Source organism: Rhagoletis pomonella, unplaced genomic scaffold (assembly GCF_013731165.1).
Source record: "Rhagoletis pomonella isolate Grant_MI unplaced genomic scaffold, Rhpom_1.0 Rhpom_scaffold_00005, whole genome shotgun sequence".
In the NCBI taxonomy this organism is placed as follows: domain Eukaryota; kingdom Metazoa; phylum Arthropoda; class Insecta; order Diptera; family Tephritidae; genus Rhagoletis; species Rhagoletis pomonella.
The window spans coordinates 36748599-36768108 of NW_023458559.1; the positions used below are offsets into that span (position 1 = coordinate 36748599).

General features: G+C 36.0%; 1 protein-coding gene across 1 annotated transcript; it reads right to left on the reverse strand.

Moving 5' to 3' along the window:
• Window positions 1-300: 300 nt before the first annotated feature.
• Window positions 301-18405, reverse strand: LOC118739878 (protein embryonic gonad-like). Its single transcript, XM_036471374.1, has 2 exons — window positions 18328-18405; window positions 301-1659 (listed from the first exon to the last, which is right to left on the reverse strand). The coding sequence occupies exons 1-2, from the start codon at window positions 18403-18405 to the stop codon at window positions 301-303; spliced, it is 1437 nt and encodes a 478-aa protein (XP_036327267.1).
• Between the last annotated feature and the right edge of the window lie 1105 nt (window positions 18406-19510).

The window sequence follows — 19510 nt, forward strand, 5'->3', positions numbered from 1 at the left end:
AAAACGACATCGATTTTGCTAATAAAAGTTTTATTTCTCCATTTTTTGTACATATTTTGGCACCAAATTTTCCATATTTAATTCACTAGGGTTATTTACTATGGCACAAGGGAATTCTCAGGTGTGACTTGGCCAACTGGATATATATATGTATGTATGTATATTTACAAAAAAATTAACTAAGCTGCTGAAAATACCTATACATATACAAGTATGTACATATATTTGTATTAGATCGTCAAAATATGAAACAAAATCCAAATTTAAGCATAAACATAAACTCCCATCATGCCCTCCCCCTCATCCCGTTAGCGTTTGTGTGCGTACCAACGTCAGATCCAATGGCATTGGCTTGTGTATCACAGCATGCGCGAGCGCTGTAGCCTCACTGCTGCTCAGTGTAGACGGTGAGGCGGTCGAGTGTGGCGGCGTCGTAGATTTCAGTGAATTTTTTCCACCATCCGCAACGCTTTCGGCGAAGCTTTCGCGCGCCGTCGCCGCTGCCGCCGCCGCTGCCGCCAACTGTTTTTCCAATTCACGCCCCTTCAATGACAAGTCGATGGGCTCTTCTTGCGTGTTTGTAGCAATGCAACCAATTGATGTTGCTGCTGCTGCTGCCGCAGCCGCCGCCGCTGCAGCAGCTTCGCTGACACGTTTGATTTCTTCCTTCAGCGCAGCTGGCATGAGATGCGCTGGCGGACTACCGGAGGAGAGTGATGTAATTGGCGGTGCAGCTAGTGGCGAGATATGTGGGGGCAAAGCGAAATGCGGAAAAGCGCTGCGCAGTGGCTCTGAGTGCGAGCGATAGATTTGTAGCAGCTGCTGGTGTCGTCGCTGTCGCGCCTCAGCCGCTTCCAATTCGTCATAAGCTGTAGAGGCAAGATGTTGTGCTGAACTGCAATTGCGTTCTTGTCGACCTGAAACACTGCTGCGCGCGTCATCTGCCGCATCGCCTGCGGAAGAGGCGCCCGAGTCGCTGGGTGTGTCGCTGAGTCGCGTTTCCGCTTTGCCATAACTGAAAGCGGGTAAGTGATGATGAAGTTGATGTTGCAAGCCGTGTTGCAGGCCATGATGCTGCTGGTGGTGGTGGTGGTGCTGTTGATGATGATTCTGGTGATTTCGCCCACTGTCCGCAACGCCGTTGAGAAATTTCGCCGCGCTGCTTAGTAGCGCATGTTGCGTTGGTGGTTGCGGTGAGCCTCGGCTGTTGGCGGCGACAGCGGCGGCTGCAGCGGCACTGAGCGCCAAAGCTGTCGGTGACATGCTGGCTGATTTTATGCAGGGATTAGTTTTGTCTTGGTATGTTTGTCGCGCTTGTAACTGATGCAGTCGCGCAAGTTGTTCGAAGCTGGCTCTGCTGGTATTATTGTCACCCATGCCGCCACTGCCACCATTCCCATTTCCGCCGCCGCCACCGCCACCGCCTCCGCCTGGGCCATTGCCTGGTACGCTTTGTTGTTCTTGCAGCAAACAGTGTATTTTAAACCAATTGGAGCGGCGGCCATAGCGTGATCCGCTCTTCGACATGCCTACCAGCAGACACTTGCGCAGGCGACACGCTTTGCAAGCAGTGCGATTTTTCTTGTTGATAACGCAATCACCATTGTTTTTGCAACCAGCGATAGCGGAAATGTTGTTATACGTACGACCGAAGAAGGACTGAAACGAGGGCAAAGAAAGGGTAGAAGAAATGAATAAATAGTTCACTAAGAAAATGGTCATTTATTGCTTATAGAAGTACGAAATATGTAAATATATAAAATAAGTATTTTTTTAATGTTTTCAAGGGTGATTTATATTAACTATTTTATAAGTGGTTTTCTTAAATGCCAAATACAATTTTTATATATTAGCGTGGATATTAGGGTGGTCCAAAAACAGTAACGTCAGAATTGTAATGCTCTCACCCCCTTCGATTGTTCTATATCGCAAAAAAGTATACCCCTCTTTTTGTTGTGGAATCAAAAAAATATTTAGAGATCGCTCAAAGCGCTCAAAGTTTTCCATATATTTTTATATGGGAAAAATAAAATTTTTCGTAGAAATGGTAAAGAAAACCCTGGTTCTCTTCAGGAGGCGTTCAATAATAATACCCAAATATTTATTTAACCATTTTTTAATACTAACGATTTTTATTGGTCGCCCCATTGCATTTTTTGGGGTTTTTGTGGGTTTTTGGCGGACCTATAAATTATAGATGTGATGAAAAAATGGTTAACTATACAATTGGGTATTATTATTGGGAATCTCCAGCAGATAAACTGAGTTTTCTGGTAGAAAAATATTGATTTTTAACTATTCAATACCATTTCTACGAAAAGTTGTTTTTCCCCATATAAAATACATGGAAAACTTTGGGCGCATTGAGCGACCTCTAAATATTTTTTTATTTCAAAAAAAAAAATACGGGTCTATTTTTCGGTATAGAACAATCCTAGGGGGTAAGAGCATAAAAATTTCAACTATACTGTTTCACGTGCATTTTTGGAACTAGGTTCGATAATGCAGTCACCGTATTAATTCAAATAAGCTCTTTTCGATTTTAATTTAATGAATTAGTATGGTGACTGCATTACCGATGAACCATGCTAGTTTTGTACTTTCTCTGTATTCTACGCTCTCTAAGTTTTCGTCACTGTTGTCATCGAATATTCGCTTGATCCGAGTTAAGTTTGGGAATTAACTCTAGGACTTAATCCGGATCAACTGCAGTTAATTCCCGAGATAATTCCGAATTAACGAGTTGATCCAGATCAACGCTGCCGTCTGTTTAAGCTTTTAGATCGAGGGTCTACTGCCATTTCTAGGGTTGGGTCAACGCTTGAAAACAAGTTCGGTAGCGGCATTTCATATGAAGATATCTCACTAAACCTCAGAATGCGACAGCCTGATCACAGTAGCGTTTTTCAGTCCGATCAGCTATATGGGAGGACGCCCTATGGCTCAATAGCATCGCAACTTCTCTGCGGTCCGTTACGATTCATTCTGCGGACCAAGCAGCGATTGGAACTCTCAAGTGCAGCCACACTTCGTCGAAAGTGGCTGTCCAATGTTGGAGTGTTTTAAACGAGTCGAGGCACCAAGGTTAACACTAACATAGTATGGATACGCGGGTACAGTGCTGCGCTAAGCCAACTCGGTGCATGATGCAGTCGTCCTCATGTCGCCCTGCCAATACCGACTCAAATATATTTTAATTCAATTAACCAACGAAAGATGGGTGAAGGAACACACCTGTTCCGTCATTAAGCAGATCTGCCCAAGTGTCAATGGAAAAGATGTAAAACTTTAATATAAATTTACCGCCCTATTATCAGCGCAGTAGTCGGTATCATTACAGGGCACTGTTTCATGGGAGCGCATAATGAGCGAATAGTATACCCCGCTAATAGTGTTTGTCGTGACTGCAGAGACAAAGAGGAAGTGCAAAATGTAGAACACTATCTCTGTCACTGTCACGCTCAGGAATTCGTGTTTAGCTGATCTCGACTCTGTGAATATTCGCTACGTTCAGCGTTTCGTTAGGATAACACGATGGGAAACTAAAGTAATGGAACTGTGGCATCACAATGTGCCTAACTGGCCTAAGTGAGCCGCTCTAGCGGACTGTGCGGAGTGGCAACCACCGTTATTTAATGAGCTGAGGTCTAAACGTCCTATTAGGCGACCCTTGCAGTGTTCTGAGGAAATATTCCGCGGAACATTTACGTAATTTTGCGCACTGACGATGGCGAATACCACAGACTATGGAACCATTTGGGGATAGCAGAGGAAGAGGTAGGCCTTCTATGCGACCAATTGCAATTTTTGTTTTCAATTGGCGTCATCGCGGCATGGACTCAGCCAAAACAGCTTGGTCAGTCACAGCGAAAAACAAAAAACAAATTAAAAAGGATTGTTATAGGTAAGAGGTGCGTACTACAACTCGGCAGGAGCATGCTTCGATATTTTGTCGGAGAAACCACTAAAAATATAAAAAAATTGTTTTTAAAAGCAGTCTCCTTTCGGCAGTCAATGACAAACCTCCGAGTGTACTTCTGGCATGCAAGAGCTTCTCATAAAACCATTTATCATTCGGAGGCGTCGCTTAATTGTAGGTCCATCCATTTGCGTTATTAAACCAAGTAACACGTCACGAATTGGAGGGGAGGGCCGGTAAAAATTTTAGAAAAAATCTGAATGCCAAACATTTATTTCATTATCCACCGCAATGTCGAAAAGCAATGGTGGACGAAAAATTGTTTTTTATTGCGTTGAATTGCATTCTGATGTTTAACATACAAAGAAGTATTCTGAAAATAATGGAGTGTGCGACCAAAAGGCACAACATTTCAACACACTTAAATTACTCATAAATTTTCAAAATATTTTACAGCTAAGTGGATCTGCTAAAAGAGAGTGAATACAAAATTTAATTGAATTTGATAAAAAACAAAAATTCAAAACGAAACAAGCTCCAAATCCTTATGTGTAAGGGTGTGTTCACACAGGAAGCTGAGCAGAACAGAGCGGAGTTGTTCCGAGCGGAGCGAAGCTATCAAATTGTTGTAGATATAGGTATGCAAGTTTTCATACAGAAAGCTTTTTCTTTGTATCTAAAAGCTAAGCAGTTTTTTATTTTAAATTTTCTATTTAAGTTTTTTTTTTTTTATGATGCGGCTGTAAATAAAGAAACAAAATATTTAAATAAAAGCGAATTTCGCAACAAATTTGTTGAAACATACTAAGTAAATAATTTGGCTCCTTTTTATTAAAGGTAAGATATATGGCATCTATGCATCCGTGAAAATCAGGAAAGCTCCGCTTCACCTCGTTAAATGTTTCCACATAGCTGGAGCTTCGCTTGGCGTTGCTCGGCTTTCTTTGTGAACGTATCCAAAGGAAAGCAATCTTCCAGCTTTGGAGTAAAAGGTCGATATTTCGGATTTAATTTTATACTATTAAAAAATGCCAAAAAACCGTTTTTAGACATTTTAAACTCCAAATATTTTAAAAACTAAAGAGCTAATTGAATAATTTAAAGATCAGAATAGGATTGTATGGAAAAAATCATACAAGAACCAGTGGTCACAGATTGTGCCGCATGCAGTTGCTGGAATTTTGTAGGGCTGTGTAATCATTCAGCTTAATTCCACAGTTTCGACAAACCTACAGCTAATTCTAATCTAACTTACGCCGCTTTAACGCGTGAACAAGTAAAGATGAGTAAAAAAGCGGCTTGCTAGCTGAGCCTAACAAAAGATTTAAGCTGCGAACTTCACACAATTGCCAACAGAACTAAAGCCTTTCATGCAACAGGAACATTTCAAATCTGGCTTTGTCTATTCTACAAATAAGTATATGAATATAGACCAGCCGGTACAATAGTTTTATTGTTGGCTTTTACGCTAATAGCGAATTAATTAACACCTTTCAACACGGGCTTGACTTGAAAATTATATACTTTCGTATAAATGTCTACATGTACATATGTATGTACATACTTATGAATGAACCAAGCTAACTTTATGCTTTCCAGCCAACTATTAATTCTCACTCAAATGGAGTTAAAGTGAGCAAAAGCCAAGAAAATGGGGCACATTTGGATACGCACACATCTATGCACAGGTGTATGCAAGTAGTAGTAGTGTAACGCAGATTGTTGATTTTCGCAGATACAGACGCAGCCGCACACAAATGCCATTACAAAGTATAAAATAAAAAAAAATAGCAACAAGCGAATAGGCTACAATTACTCTAACACATACGATATCTTCTATTGTAGTTGTTAGTTTTTTTTTGCTTAATATTTTGTAAGTTAATGCCGTACATTAGTGTAATGTGTGCGAGTACAAGAAATTTATTCGTCTTTCTGGTTCATTTGGTCAGCAAGGCTGATGATCTTTTAAGTGTGGCTTTTATTTAGCGTTGAACTAATTACACACTTACGCATTTTTCGTTTTGTTGAATGCATTTAAATACAAGAGTACGTATGCGCGCACAATTAATTCCCGTTTTGTTGTTGGTTGAGCCAATTATGCATGGAGTAATGGTAATTGTAATTACGGAACAGAAAATGTTGTACATATTACAAAATACGGTAATTTAAGTTGCGTAAGCAATGTAAGGATGTTACCCAATGCTTACAAGATAAGATAATACACGGAAAATATAAAGGAATTTATTTAGTTTTAATATTTATGATTTTTTTTTTTTTTTTTATAAAAACATATCATTGTTCATTGAATGCGTTATTTTCAGACTTAATTTCATCGTTCATATTTTTGCTAATCTTGGTGCCGAGTTTTTAGCTGTAAGAGCCTACAAAGCAAATCACCTTTAGCAGAAGCACTTGCATGCGGTGTGGTACCCTCCCCTTTCTTTGCAATAATCAAATATTTAGGTATCTATTTTAAAAGTTTGAAAACTTTAATTAAACATAATTAATAGGATTGACAAAACATCCCAAATACGGTTGTAAACTGGCAAATAAGTTAAAACAGTTCATTAAAAAAATAATTTTTGAAGAGGGTTGCCACCTCTTTGAAAAGGCAAATTATATTAACTTGATTGAATAAAAAAATATTACAATATGGGTATCAAACTAAAGAGATTTAAGAAAGCGCACTTCCCGAAATATTATAAAGAATGTTGCCACCTGCTTGAAAATTTAAATTCGATTAAATCCTACACATATATAAAATGACGTTGCTTAAAGTTTATCATCGATGGACTTTATGTTGGCATGGTCGATCGTGTTCATCTCGGCGAAGAGAAAGTTTAAATCTAAGTTAGAACAAGAAAAGAGTTGTCAACTGTTTAGAATTAAATTAAATTATGTTGAATGAATTATTGCAATATGGGTATCACTCGAAATGGTTTTGATAATGCTTCATTTGCAAGCCATATGCAGGAAGTTTCCACCTGTCTAAACAATTAAATCCTACTTTAACTACGCGAATTGGGTAATTGAAATATGTATTATAACTTAGGTGCCAGTCGAAAGAGGTTTAAGAAGGTTGTAGTTTGAAAATATTTTGAGTAGGGTTGCCACCTGTTTTAAAGGCGAATTTAATTTAATTATACGCAAGTTAAATGAAATAGGTATTAAAATATGGGTGTCAAACGAGAAATTAATAAGAAATATTCTATTTGAACAGTTAGGAGATTTGAATGTTTGAAAGCGTTGCCACCTATTTAAAAGTTCAATTCAATTAAAATTATTTATTATCTTAAATGATTTAATAAATATGGGTATCAATCAAGATGTTTTTGAAAAGACTTTATTTTTAAACTACATGTAAGCGGGTTGCCACCTGTTTACAAAATAAAATTCAACTTGAATTAAGGGAATTAGGTTTCGCAATATGGGTGACAGAGGAAAGATATATGGAAATGTTGGTTTGCTCCCCGAACTCCGAACCCCGACTCCCCACCTTCAGCGTATTTCTTGTTACAAGGTCCTTAACATCCTGGCTACTCATATTGGATGCGATTCAATCTACAAGTTTAAATAAAATGAAGATTTCAATACCTCAAAAAACAATAATTTCCTGCCTTTGGCTATGACTTTGTATCTAAATTAAGGTTGCTAGTTATGCGTGCTGTACTTGCAGCAGGTGTGCTTGAATCTCTAAAAATAACGGCCAGCAATAACAATTTGTTGTAAAATTACTTTAAATCACAAAAAACTAATAATAATAAAAACGCTTTTGGGATCCGACAATTTTAATTCACATACACTTGTACTACTTCCATGAGTTTCATTCGGCTTTGTTCATCTTAATGCCGCCATAATTTTTTGCTTATAATTTTTTTTATATCGCCCACATGAATAGTTTTTTGATGCATAAAGTATAGGTATTTATGTATGAGCAGTAGGGTGGTAAAAAATAGGTAATATTGGTTCTTAAAAAAATTAACTCCTTGTTTTTTGTTTTTATTTTTTTAATCAAAAAGAGTTAAGAGGTCGCTCAAAGTGCTCAAAGTTTTCAATGTATTTTATATGGAAAAAAAATTCGTAGAAATGCTATAGATTTCTTAAAAAATTAAAAATTTTTGCGATCGGAAAACCACGTTTCTCTTCAATAGACTTCCAATAATTAAACCTAATTGTTTATCTTACAATTTTTAATGTTAAAGATTTTTTTATGGGCCCCCACTGCAGTTTTTGAAGTTTATAAAAAATAGTTACTATTAAAATGAGGTTTAAATAAACAATCGTTTATTATCATAGAAAGTCTCCTGAAGAGAAATGAATATTTCGGATCAAAAAATTTTGGTTTTCAAGAATTCTATACCAATTCTAAGGAAATTGTGTTTTCTTCCCTCCCCCCCCTCTAAATATTTTTTGATTTCAAAATAAAGAAAAAATGGTATATTTTTTCGGTATAGGACAGTCCCACTTTTCTTTTTTTTCGACCACCCTAATGCACAGACATGACCATGCGCACACTTGTACTTATATGCAGTAAGTTTGCATGCTTAATGAAAATTAATGATTTCTAATGCCATAACAATAATGGCGAATAAGAAGCGCAACAGCAACTACACAAGCAACCGCTACAGCTACATCATCCTCTGCATATTGTTATATCATTTAAGTATGTTTTTTCTTCTCTTTTGTTTTTTCCCTTTGTCACGGTAATGATATTGCTCAGCTTTTTAATGCTGCTTTTGTTTGCCATACTGGCATCTGCATAACAAAGTTGTACTAGCACAAGAACAAAATAATAATAAATGGAAAGAGAAGCGACAAAAAATGTGCTGAGCATTGAAGTAGCTTGTAGTTGTTTTTATTGTTGCTGCCAGCCAGCTGCTTTGTGTCATTAATGCGAGCTGGCTGTTTGCTTGTTGTTTCTTTGACGACCTTGACTTTTTCACCAAACACCAGCTGTTCAACTGCTCAATTGCTCATCAGCAGCAACTCTTTGGTAGCTAGCACACCTTTGTTTGGCTGATTAGTGATGCTCATGATGATGTTTTTCTTTTTATTTGTATAAAGCTGCGCTATTCGAGGCTTCTTCGCGGTATTCTTAGTGTTTCTTATTGCCATAGTATAAGCACAGGTATGCATGTCGTGCCACAGCCATTGGCGTTAATGCACTACCCACCACTTTGCTTGGGTATTTCAGTTTGCTACCGAGCTGCTGGTTGACTTTAGCATTTTTGTAATGATTATACTCGTAAGATATTTATTTTGTTTGTTTTGCTTTTGAGTGCTACTTTGTATACATGTGTGGCTGTTTGTGTTGTCTTCCAACAATACAGTAGCTTAATTTGGTTCGTTTTTCAGCACCGCAAAAGACGTTATTAAAATGTCATAATAGTGACATTTGCATTCTAAATTATTTTCGAAGATTAGGAGCTCAGATACGAATACATATTTTGTGAAAATAAATGAATTTTATGGTGGTTTAGTGCAGGTGTGCAGGTTGGGAAGATATTGGTAACTCAATTAATTCAAAGTTTTTGTAAGTATAACGTGCACTGATTTTTTGCTAAAAAAAAAGCCTTCTGGTATTTTTCGAAAATATGCAAAAAAATTGGTTCACCTTGAACCTAAGGACTTATACCTACTTATGAGTATATTAGACCAAGTCAAAAAAAAAAGTCTTACAATGCAACCGGAAAATGTTTTGACAATCAAAACGTTCGAAACTATAAGAATACTTAGATGTACGCCATTTAAGTACTATGCAGACTCAATTTATCAAGGTCACTAAGGAAAGAAGATCCCAGAAAGCATAACCTACTTCTTGATAATGCTGCACAGTTTGAGAGAGAGCAGTTTCCTCATAGTTTTTGTATCTTCTGCAGCATCTATGGTAAGGCACTCCGAGTAGTTCTGCGTGCTTACCTATAATGCAGTGTAAGGTATTTATATCCTACCTCTTCAGAGAATATAAGCTTCGAAAGATAAGCTAAGAGTAACAACACAAAAAGGCTTCAAAGGCGCAACGAAGCACGCCGGTTATTTACTAGTTAAAAATATAAATTTTTTGGAGCTAGAATTAAATGTCTGAATTCGCAACCCCATAAATGTTTCATTTGCTATAAAAAAATGAAGTTATATAAGTATCAGACACTGAATGTAGTTTATGGGAATTTGAACAAAATATTTGCACAGCAATAAAACGATAATTTAAGTACCAAACAGGAAATATGTGTAAAGTGTCAATAAAAATTTTCTAACACGCAGTGTTTTTAATTGCTAACAATAAATACTCAACTAAAATATATAGGATTTTATTGTTATTACTTTTAATACAATTTTCCTTTCTAAGCACTTATTAAGGCATCCAATTTACTTGTACCACCCGAGTGCGAGTTGTTTGTTTCACAGTTTCAAAATCGCACATAAAAGCAGTGGGACGCATTAAAGCTTGCTTGCAGATGGTAATTTGAGTGTTGCATTGCAGCGGTACATGCAAGTTAACGCACTGCCAACGATCTTGTACATATAGTAATAGTTATGCACTTGTTTTTTTTTGTTTTTTGATTGTTATACAGTTGTTTTCCTGCCATCAATGCTTAGCCACTTGATTGAGTAAGCATAAAAACCGCAGCAGTAAGCAGCCAATGGAACAAGTGTCCAGCTGTTGTGCGAATTCAAGTGCAGTTTTATGAATTGGCGCCCTATAAAAAGCGCACTAAAGTGAAGCTGGCTGGAGCAGGAATGCCTAAACCAAAAATGTTTAGAGAAGGAGCGGATAGGAGACGAAGTGTAGACGCTTAGCACAGCTTGTGACTAATTAAATTAAATAAATTTTATAGTAGGTGCCGCCGACAAAGCATGATGATGGTGACATTTAACAAATTGCAACATGACAACGAAGTGGGCGACAATAAAAGTTGATTGTGATTGCAATAAGTTTTATATGCGTGAGATATTTGAACTGAAAAGTAAATTTAATCGGAGAAAATAGTGGTTGTGAGGTGAGGAAAGCGAGGGAAGCGAAGGAAGCTAGGACGGAATAGTTGAACGCTGAGTTGCTATGACATGAGAATTATGTGTGCAAGTTGCGCTGGTTCAGGCAGAACCATGTGGTGACAAGCTAAATTGCATTTGGCTGCATTTGCGCAGCAGGCAAATTTAATGCGGCGACAGAGAGTAGTAAAATAGTTATTGGTAAAAAATATGAAAACTGAAATTTGTATTTAGTTTATATAACCGTGTAATGGAATTATAAAATTTAAAGCCTGAAATTGAGTCGTATTTTGATTGGCGCTCATTGGTTTGGTCCACATAAAACTCTTATGTTTGTAATTGCTTAAGAACAAGAAGATAGCCCATTAGAGTTAGATTTATCTGAAACTGCTCGGTAAGGCAAAGAACATAGTGACGCGACAAAGAGAGTGACAAGACATTTTCGGATAATAGCGACAAAACCAAACCTTTATTTTTCAATGTTCTTTGCCTAAGGCTCAAGCCCGGAAAGAATATTTTTATTATACTTTCTATACAAAAAAACAATTTCATACGTAATTCTCGTAAAATATATATATATTACGCACGAAATCGGCTCAAAACTTTAAATCCTTCATTTGTGTGACAACATGAAGTTGTGTAGCACAATTTAAAGCGAATCCACTTATGTGGCTAGGTTTCGCATAGCTTGAGGCCATATGAGTTTGCATATTTAACTCTACGAATGCGAATATACATACATAGTTATACTCTTGTTAATGGCTAAGTTAACAGTGGTAAAACTACGCACTGTGAGTTCGGGCGTTAATCTCAATCTTAATCCTGATCTTAATATTAAACTTAATCTTAGTCCTGATTTTAAATCTTGATCCTGGTCTTAATATTAATATTAATTTTTATCGTAGTCTTAATCTTAATCTCAATCTCAATCTTTATCTTAATCTCAATCTCTCTCATTCACTTGGTGAAAATCCATTTTGGGAGAAAGCGCTTATATATCATTTAGCTCGCGATACTCCAATAGTCGCAATGGTCGAGTGAACAAGACACTCGTGTGCCATTCGTGAGATCCGAGTTCGAGTCTCGGCCAGCGGAATTTTTTTAATTTAATTTTTTTTCTTTTTCAATAAATTATTATTATTATTTTTTTTTAATTTATAGCTTTCATTGTTTTAAAAAGGGAAATATACAGTTTTTAATTTCATTTGATTTTTAGAAATGTATTCTATGTATTTACTCTTTTTAATTAATTTATTCTTTATTATTTAATTTTATCATAATTTTTAGAAGTTCTTCTTTTAAAATGAAGAATATTTTTTAATTTTATATAATTTTAAAGAACTAATTTTTTTATTTTTTAGTTTCATTTCATTTTAATTTTTGGATTTTATTGTTTAAAAAATAGTGTTTAGATTTAATTTTTTTTTAAGGAAAAATATGTTTTTATTTAATTTAATTTTCAGAATTTTTTGCATTTTTTTTGTCTTATTAATTTAATATTTTTTAATGTTTAGATTTTGTACTAAAAATAAAAATATATTGTTTTTAATTTTAAGTATCATTTTCTTGTTTTTGATTGAATTTTTTTCTACTTAAATTTTTGATTTTATTTTGATCTAATTTTCCTTTATTTTCATTTTAATTTTTTATTTAATTGTCTTTTATTTATTGGTTTTTATTATTTTGAAAAAAAAAAAATATATATTTGTTAAATTTCATTTAATTAAAGAAACTTAGTGCACAACGCTAAGACCTTCTCGCCATTGTGGCCTGGCACCCATACAAAATCTGCGCTTCTGTGTCTCCTTGTCAGTTTATTTAGAGTATGCCTACACTTCGTGGTTATCCTTGATAGTCATTTCCGTCATTAAAGCTACCTGACCGTCAGAGAAAATGGTTACTGCATGCAGGTCAAGAGGAGAATCGAACTTCCACTTTGCAGTTACTGCTGTTGGTTGAGCTCGAAAAACGCTAAAGAAATACGGCAACAGAAAACTTCTCACTGGTTTGTTAGAATATAGGTTCACAACTAGTTCCTCTTCGCAGTCGCATTCTCTCATATAGCTAAAGCACTTCTGGCACTTGCCTCGCCTATCCACTTAGACTCATCTAAAGGGAACTGTATTTGCAAAGGAAAGCGATGCTTCTAGCAACTAGCCAACTACCCAGGTACGGTCACCAGGTTGTAATACCATAGGACAAAATGGTACGTTAACCACTGTGTATATTCAGTGAAAAATGTAGGGCTTCAAGATCTCATTTCCCTACAGTTGAATTGCAGGTTTATATGGCAAATTTTGACTTCCAATGTGCTCCTAAATATTGCATCGGCAGGTTAGATTTCTGTCCAGAATGACTGCCAAGCTACTTGACACCCTCCGAGGAAAAAAATCTTGGACCGAAATTTTAAGATGGTTTGTGCTAGGTGGCGTAGACGATTGATGGGTGAAAGAATATTCCGTGGGTGGGTCGGGTTCCAGCCCACGCAAATTATAAAACCAACGTCCGCCTCTGATAGAACGCTATTGAGGGTGCCTTCAAAGTCTAGGGAAACGCTCAGTGCGAGTTCTCTAAGGACTAGTGCCTTCTAAATAGTTGCTACAATCTGATGAAGAGTTTTGTCTTGGCTTCTCACTGGCATGCTGACAGCTAGACAATTTATTAATTTTTGTCGGATATGAATATCGAGTAATTCTTCTATCATCTTGAGAATGGAAAGGGGTAAGGCTAATAGGTTGAACATCAGCTGGATTTATATAAGAGTGCTTTCTTCTCTTTGGAATTTATACAACTTTCGCTATGGTCCTTCCTTTCGGCATGAAATTTATTCTCAGAAAGGCCCTTTATATAGATGAATACTAGCAATAGGCACAGAATACCAAATACCAATAGAAGGCTGGCAGAGAAAGTTTCGTTCATGCCTGGGGGTTTGTAAGTTTGGAAAGACCTTATGACGTAATCTACCCTTTTGATATCTACAATTTCTTCAGATGCCTCGGGCAGACAGCGATAATTATGGAGTTGTCAGGTTCCTCAGTATACTCCGGAAAGTGTGGACAAAGTAGTACCTCTAATAGTTCATTACGAGATGACGCCCAGTTGTTATTTGGATTCTGAATATACACACACCGGATCAGCTGGGTTCTTTGCCAGCAGTTTTCTCAAGCGACTACCCTTCGATTTCTCTTATATGTTATAGCAAACATTTTTCCTGAAATCCATTTGGGCATTTCCGATTGCACCCTGCTTAAGGCTTCCTTGTAGGCCGACCATTAACCATTTCGTTTTGCAGCAAAGAAAAGCTTCATGCTTTCCTTCCTAAGGTAGTCTAAGGCCTATATAAAAGGCAGTAACAGTAAAATCAAAGGCTTCAATCAATCAATAAATGATCACGTAAAAGTACGTAAAAGAGTCTTTAATTCAGCTGAAGTTGCACTATTGAGTAATGCCGCCAAATACCGCATAATTAAATATTTCTTTCTTTTTAATAGTGTGGATATAGCATTTAATTTTAATTTTCCTGTCTCGCCTTTATTGTTGTCGTACCACAACTAATAACAAAATTTTACAAAAATTCCATTCCGCCACCTAATGCTTAATCTCCGTATCACCTGCAATTTCGGATCCTAACACTTTTGTTTAACTACGAACTCCTTCACAGTGGACTATAATCATCAATTACATAAACAAATCAAGCTCAATGCTGTTCGTGTATGCATCCGCATCATTAAAGTGTTATTAATATGCTATCAGCATGCGCATACATATGTACATACAGACTCATTGTAAATATTTACCCATTTGCCCCATAACGAAAGATTCAAGACACAAACTTGCTGGCGCTTAGCTTACCTATGAATGTATGTACATTAACTACACTTGCTCCATATGATTTCCTGCTTAATTTAGTGTAACATTTGATGTATGGTATTTTGTTTTCTTAAATTCATGCCTACAAATTACCGCTTGATTTTGTACGCGCATTAATGGCCATCATTTTTGGTACACTTAATCAACTTTGCCACACTAATTTCCATTTGTTTTTAAATGATAGAATTAGTTATTGCCTTTTTGTTTTCATAGTGGTTTATTATTAATCCAATTAGTTTAATCTCACTGCTGTGCATTATTCACGAATCATCATTAATTTTGTACGCTGCAATGCATCAATTATGAGTTATGTATGCGGAACCAAATATGTGGCGTGAAGCCATATGAATGATTACTCCGCTCATATTTTATTTATATTTTATTGAAGCATGAATTGAAGCCAAACCTTTATTTAAAATTAAATGATTTTAAGATATTTAAGTACGATTTTTGTTGTTAGGTTTTGACTCAGTAGTAGAGTTGTTTCATTTGCTTCCTAACGCCAGCTGATACCAGTTGAGAACAGCAAACTCAAACCTAGCAGCTTCGGGAGGTTCTTAGAAAGAAGCATATTTTTTTCTAAAGGAAAATATACGCGAAAAATATGTTTATGTTTTTTTTTAATTCTATGCTGCATAAAAATATATACATATATGCATTGTCGGAAGGTGGCGTATCGATTCCGTCGTCATCGACTGTATGTTCGGGGTCATCCCCTCCGCTGGTTTCATTATGGACATCAGTTACTAGGCCGGTGTGATTGTTCTTACAGGAATTCGTGGTGGTCTTGAAACCTTCCAAAAGACGCCTCACAATTTGTCTCTCCTTTATTGGGCAGCTCTAGGAGGCATCAAAAGGTACCAAGTCTGATTTGATTTGTCTTGCTTTAGTCTTTTCGAGGACAGCCGCTGGGTAGGCGTATGCATCCGAATCATAGTCCTTTAAATGTTTGTCGAAATGGTTTCCAAAAAAGAAGAGTCATATACGAGGATTTTTGAATTTTGTCATTGGAAGGGGATTTTTACGTCACGGGTCCCAAATCCAGCGCATAAAAATTATTTTTCGGAAAAAACGTTTTTATATTTGATACAAAAATTTACCATACATTCGAAAAATGGATTTCTGGAGAAAATAGATTCTCACAAAAACTAAAAAAGTGTGTTTGATTAAAAAATATTTTTTTGAAAAACATTATTTTAGTATTCTTCGGGGGAATATAATTGGTTTGGGAAAAATGCTTTTTTTATTGGGAACAGATAAATTAATTTTGAGATAAAATAATAATTTATTGAAGCAAAAATATTTATGAAACAAATATATTTTAGAGGAAGAAATTTATTTAACAAAAGCCAGAAAAAAAAATTTTAAGAAAAAGAAAAAAGTTATAACTTGCCAAACATTACAAAAGACTAAAAAAAATATTTCTTTTTGTAATCATAATAATTTTTTGAAGGGAATAATTTGTTGGGTAAAAATAATTTATTTTTTGGTAAAATAATAATGTTAATGTAATTTTAATAGTAATTTTCGTTTCTGAAATAAAATGACTTTTTTAAAAAAGAAGTCTATTTTTGAGAAAATTTTTCTTCTTCGAGAATTTTTTTTTTTCGTTTCAATTAATTATTTAGGTACTTGGTAGAGAAAAATATTTTAGCAAAAATTACCAAACAATATTTTTTTGAAGAAAGAATACTTTTTTGTAGAAAAATACTATTAAACTGCATAATTTTTGTTTAGCTATTTTTATAATATTTAAGAAAAAGTATTTCAAACTGAAATATATTTTTTTAAGGAAAAATTAATTGTTTTTGTTTATCGGCCTTTAAATTTTAGACTGACGTAATTTTTATTTTAAAAGCTCGAGGCCGAGAGAATACATAAAACACAGGTTTTAGTTCTTTAATTTTTAATATCGATATTTCGACCTCAATCTGAGGTCATCTTCAAGAACTCTTAGTTGTGCCCGGAAAATTTTATTTTTTTATATTGGAATTGGTTTTAGTTTTTTTTTCCAACTTTTGTTTATTTAGGCCTCCGTGAGACGCATTTTCCTTCTTTTTTTATTTTATGATTCCGGAAGGGTTAACCTCAGAGAGATCAATAAATAACAAAGTTGCCAAGATTAGAAAAGGCAAAAATATGTTTTTATAGAAAAAAATCAATTTTATTATTTATAAAAGAAATCCATCCATCTTTGAAAGAAATTAAATACATATTAAAATCATAATGAATGCAGAGCGGGCAAAGCCAACTGTTAATTTAGTTGCTCGACTCATCGCAGGAGCTTCCAAACGCCGCATAAAATCATTTGCTCATATACGCAAGCTTGCATGTAGAGTGGCAATAAAGTGAATACGAAAAGCAATTGAATTGTGCAACTACTCATACATACATACATACATACATATCACTGTTGTTTAAGCCATTTTGCACTGAATCGGCTTAATAGCTTTGCTCCATTTATAGCTCACTTGCTCTGATGATTATTATAGATTTCGCTTCTTTGATTTTTTCAACTCATTGTATTGATTGCACTTGTGCGTGCAAAATGTGGTCAATCAAATCGATATGAAGCGTCTATTAGATGAATTTGTAGAAATTGTTGCGGTCAGGCATTGTAAAGCGTTTTAAACTATTAGTTTAATTTCAATGCACATGAATGTACATATTTATGTGTGTATTCTAGAAGTTAGCCGAAAACAATTAGCAAATAAAGTAAAGAGGCTTCTGCACGTTTATTGTGAAATTGATCATTTTTTTCTTGAAAAATGCAGAATAAGATTTCTCAAGATACTTTTTGTTTTCACATGAAACTCTCCCGTCCCTAGGAAACCGGTTTCACGTAGCGGAATAATTAGAGTTTTACGCGACCAAGGCCTGTTCATTCAGCGACCTAATCCTGTTTAAATTGCACTCTTTTGATTCGACTGGCTCCATGTCCAACCCCGGACCATATACCTACTTTCACTTTGTATGTCAGATCCCATGCGAATATTTACTTCAGTTAGGTGCAATAGACATGCAACCTATGGAGCCACCTTAGATAATATACTACACGGTTTGAAAGTTCCTGATACTCAAGCTAAGAGACATGCCAGGCCTTTACAGGTGGGTACTCTCTGGGCTGCCCACCGCTAGTGATTGGGCCAATGGCTACCTCGTAACTTGGCACAGAGCTCCGTAAATGCAAACATAACCCACTGACCATTTTATCCCCGATTGGAGGTTCTGAAAACCCATAACCTAACCTCTGGTGTGATTAAACTTTAATCAACTGAAAAGACCTTTGTGCATTTGATTCGGTGCTCAAGCCTTGTTTGATCCGAAGCAATGTACGAGTTCTTAAGCTGGACCCTTCAGTGGTATAAGCCTTCAAAGCCATTGTCCTCGACGAGGTTAGTATGCTTATGCTGAAAAAATTTAGCCAAGTTCCTTCTTTTAACATATTGTTAAGGGGATCACTAGCTTACGTCTGATATAAACTGTGTCTTTTGAAACGGAATCAGAATGTTCTAGTGTGTCAAGTTATTCAATTCGAATCTTCTTACCTTGCAACCTTCACATGTGAATGCGCCAAAATGAAATCCAGCCGCAGGCTCACCGCACACTTTGCACAGCTGGTTCATCTGAAAACAGTAAAAAAACTAAATATTAAATTTCAATAATATAAGTAGTTTTCTGTGCGTAGAATAATAATCAAAAATAATTGTAACTAAAACGAACTTTACAAACTCAATCAATGTACATATTTTCTTCTTGTTTGGCGCTGCATTCGCTTAGGTGATTTTGGCCTAGTTGCATCGAATAAAGCAAGCCGCGCTTGAAATAATTACATCTAATATGGAACATCGAGTTACAAGTGCATACGGTGCTGCCTGCTTATTGGGTTACAACATTAAATTAGAGTTTATGACCTGCCCGATTATTGCATATGGCTGATTGGCTCTGGTGGAAAGCCACTGTTGCTGTACAAAGTCATGCAGTATGCAAAGGTCGGACTGCTGTACTCTTCCAACAATCCAGTTAAATATTTTTAGCAAATCAGACTTTATATTTGATAAAAACTTCCATCATTGCCACTTCAAGTTTTCTTTAAGGAAGGATTAACTTTTATTTTTACCGGTGGCTCACAAATGACTTGCTATGTGGGAGTGGCACTTTTTGATATAGTCGAATATTCTTCTGCACATATCAATGGGCACATATTTTTTTGGACAGTCTATTGGCTTTTGTCTCTGCGACAATTGCTACTAGAGGTTTTTTAGGAGCAGATTCCTTAGCACTGGCTAAACATGGCTAAGCAGAGGTGAAAGGGTCCTCTTACCTGAAGCGTTTTCCGAAGTATATTGACTAAAACATGAGACTTTCTGCGGTTTCTACAAGTCACTGGGCTTCGAGCTATAACGGAAATGGACAACAACATCTAGTCTAGGCCGAGATGTGGTTCCTTTCCAAATCTTACGGAGTTGAGACCCATGAATCCACTGTATTTACATACTGTATTTACACTGAGATCTAATGGGTGGGTCTGACAGAATACAGGCTGACTTATTTAAAATTTATCGGGATGGTTTTGGGGATTTCCTGGATGTTTTTTTTACAAATTTTGTGAAGCTTTGTGTTTTATATTTCGGAGTTTTCAGTATATTCCGAGACTTTTCTGGATTCTTCGGGATCTTCTGAGACGTTTCATGAGTTTTTTTGTAGGACCTTAGGGACCTTAGGAAACTT

What these genes read in the sequence shown, in the direction of transcription:
- LOC118739878 (XM_036471374.1), bottom strand. Translation starts at nt 18,405, where the DNA reads ATGAACCAGCTGTGCAAAGTGTGCGGTGAGCCTGCGGCTGGATTTCAT. An exon ending in TCACATGTGAAGGTTGCAAG is followed by an intron (nt 1,660 to 18,327) that starts GTAAGAAGATTC and finishes CCCTCGTTTCAG; the next exon opens with TCCTTCTTCGGTCGTACGTA.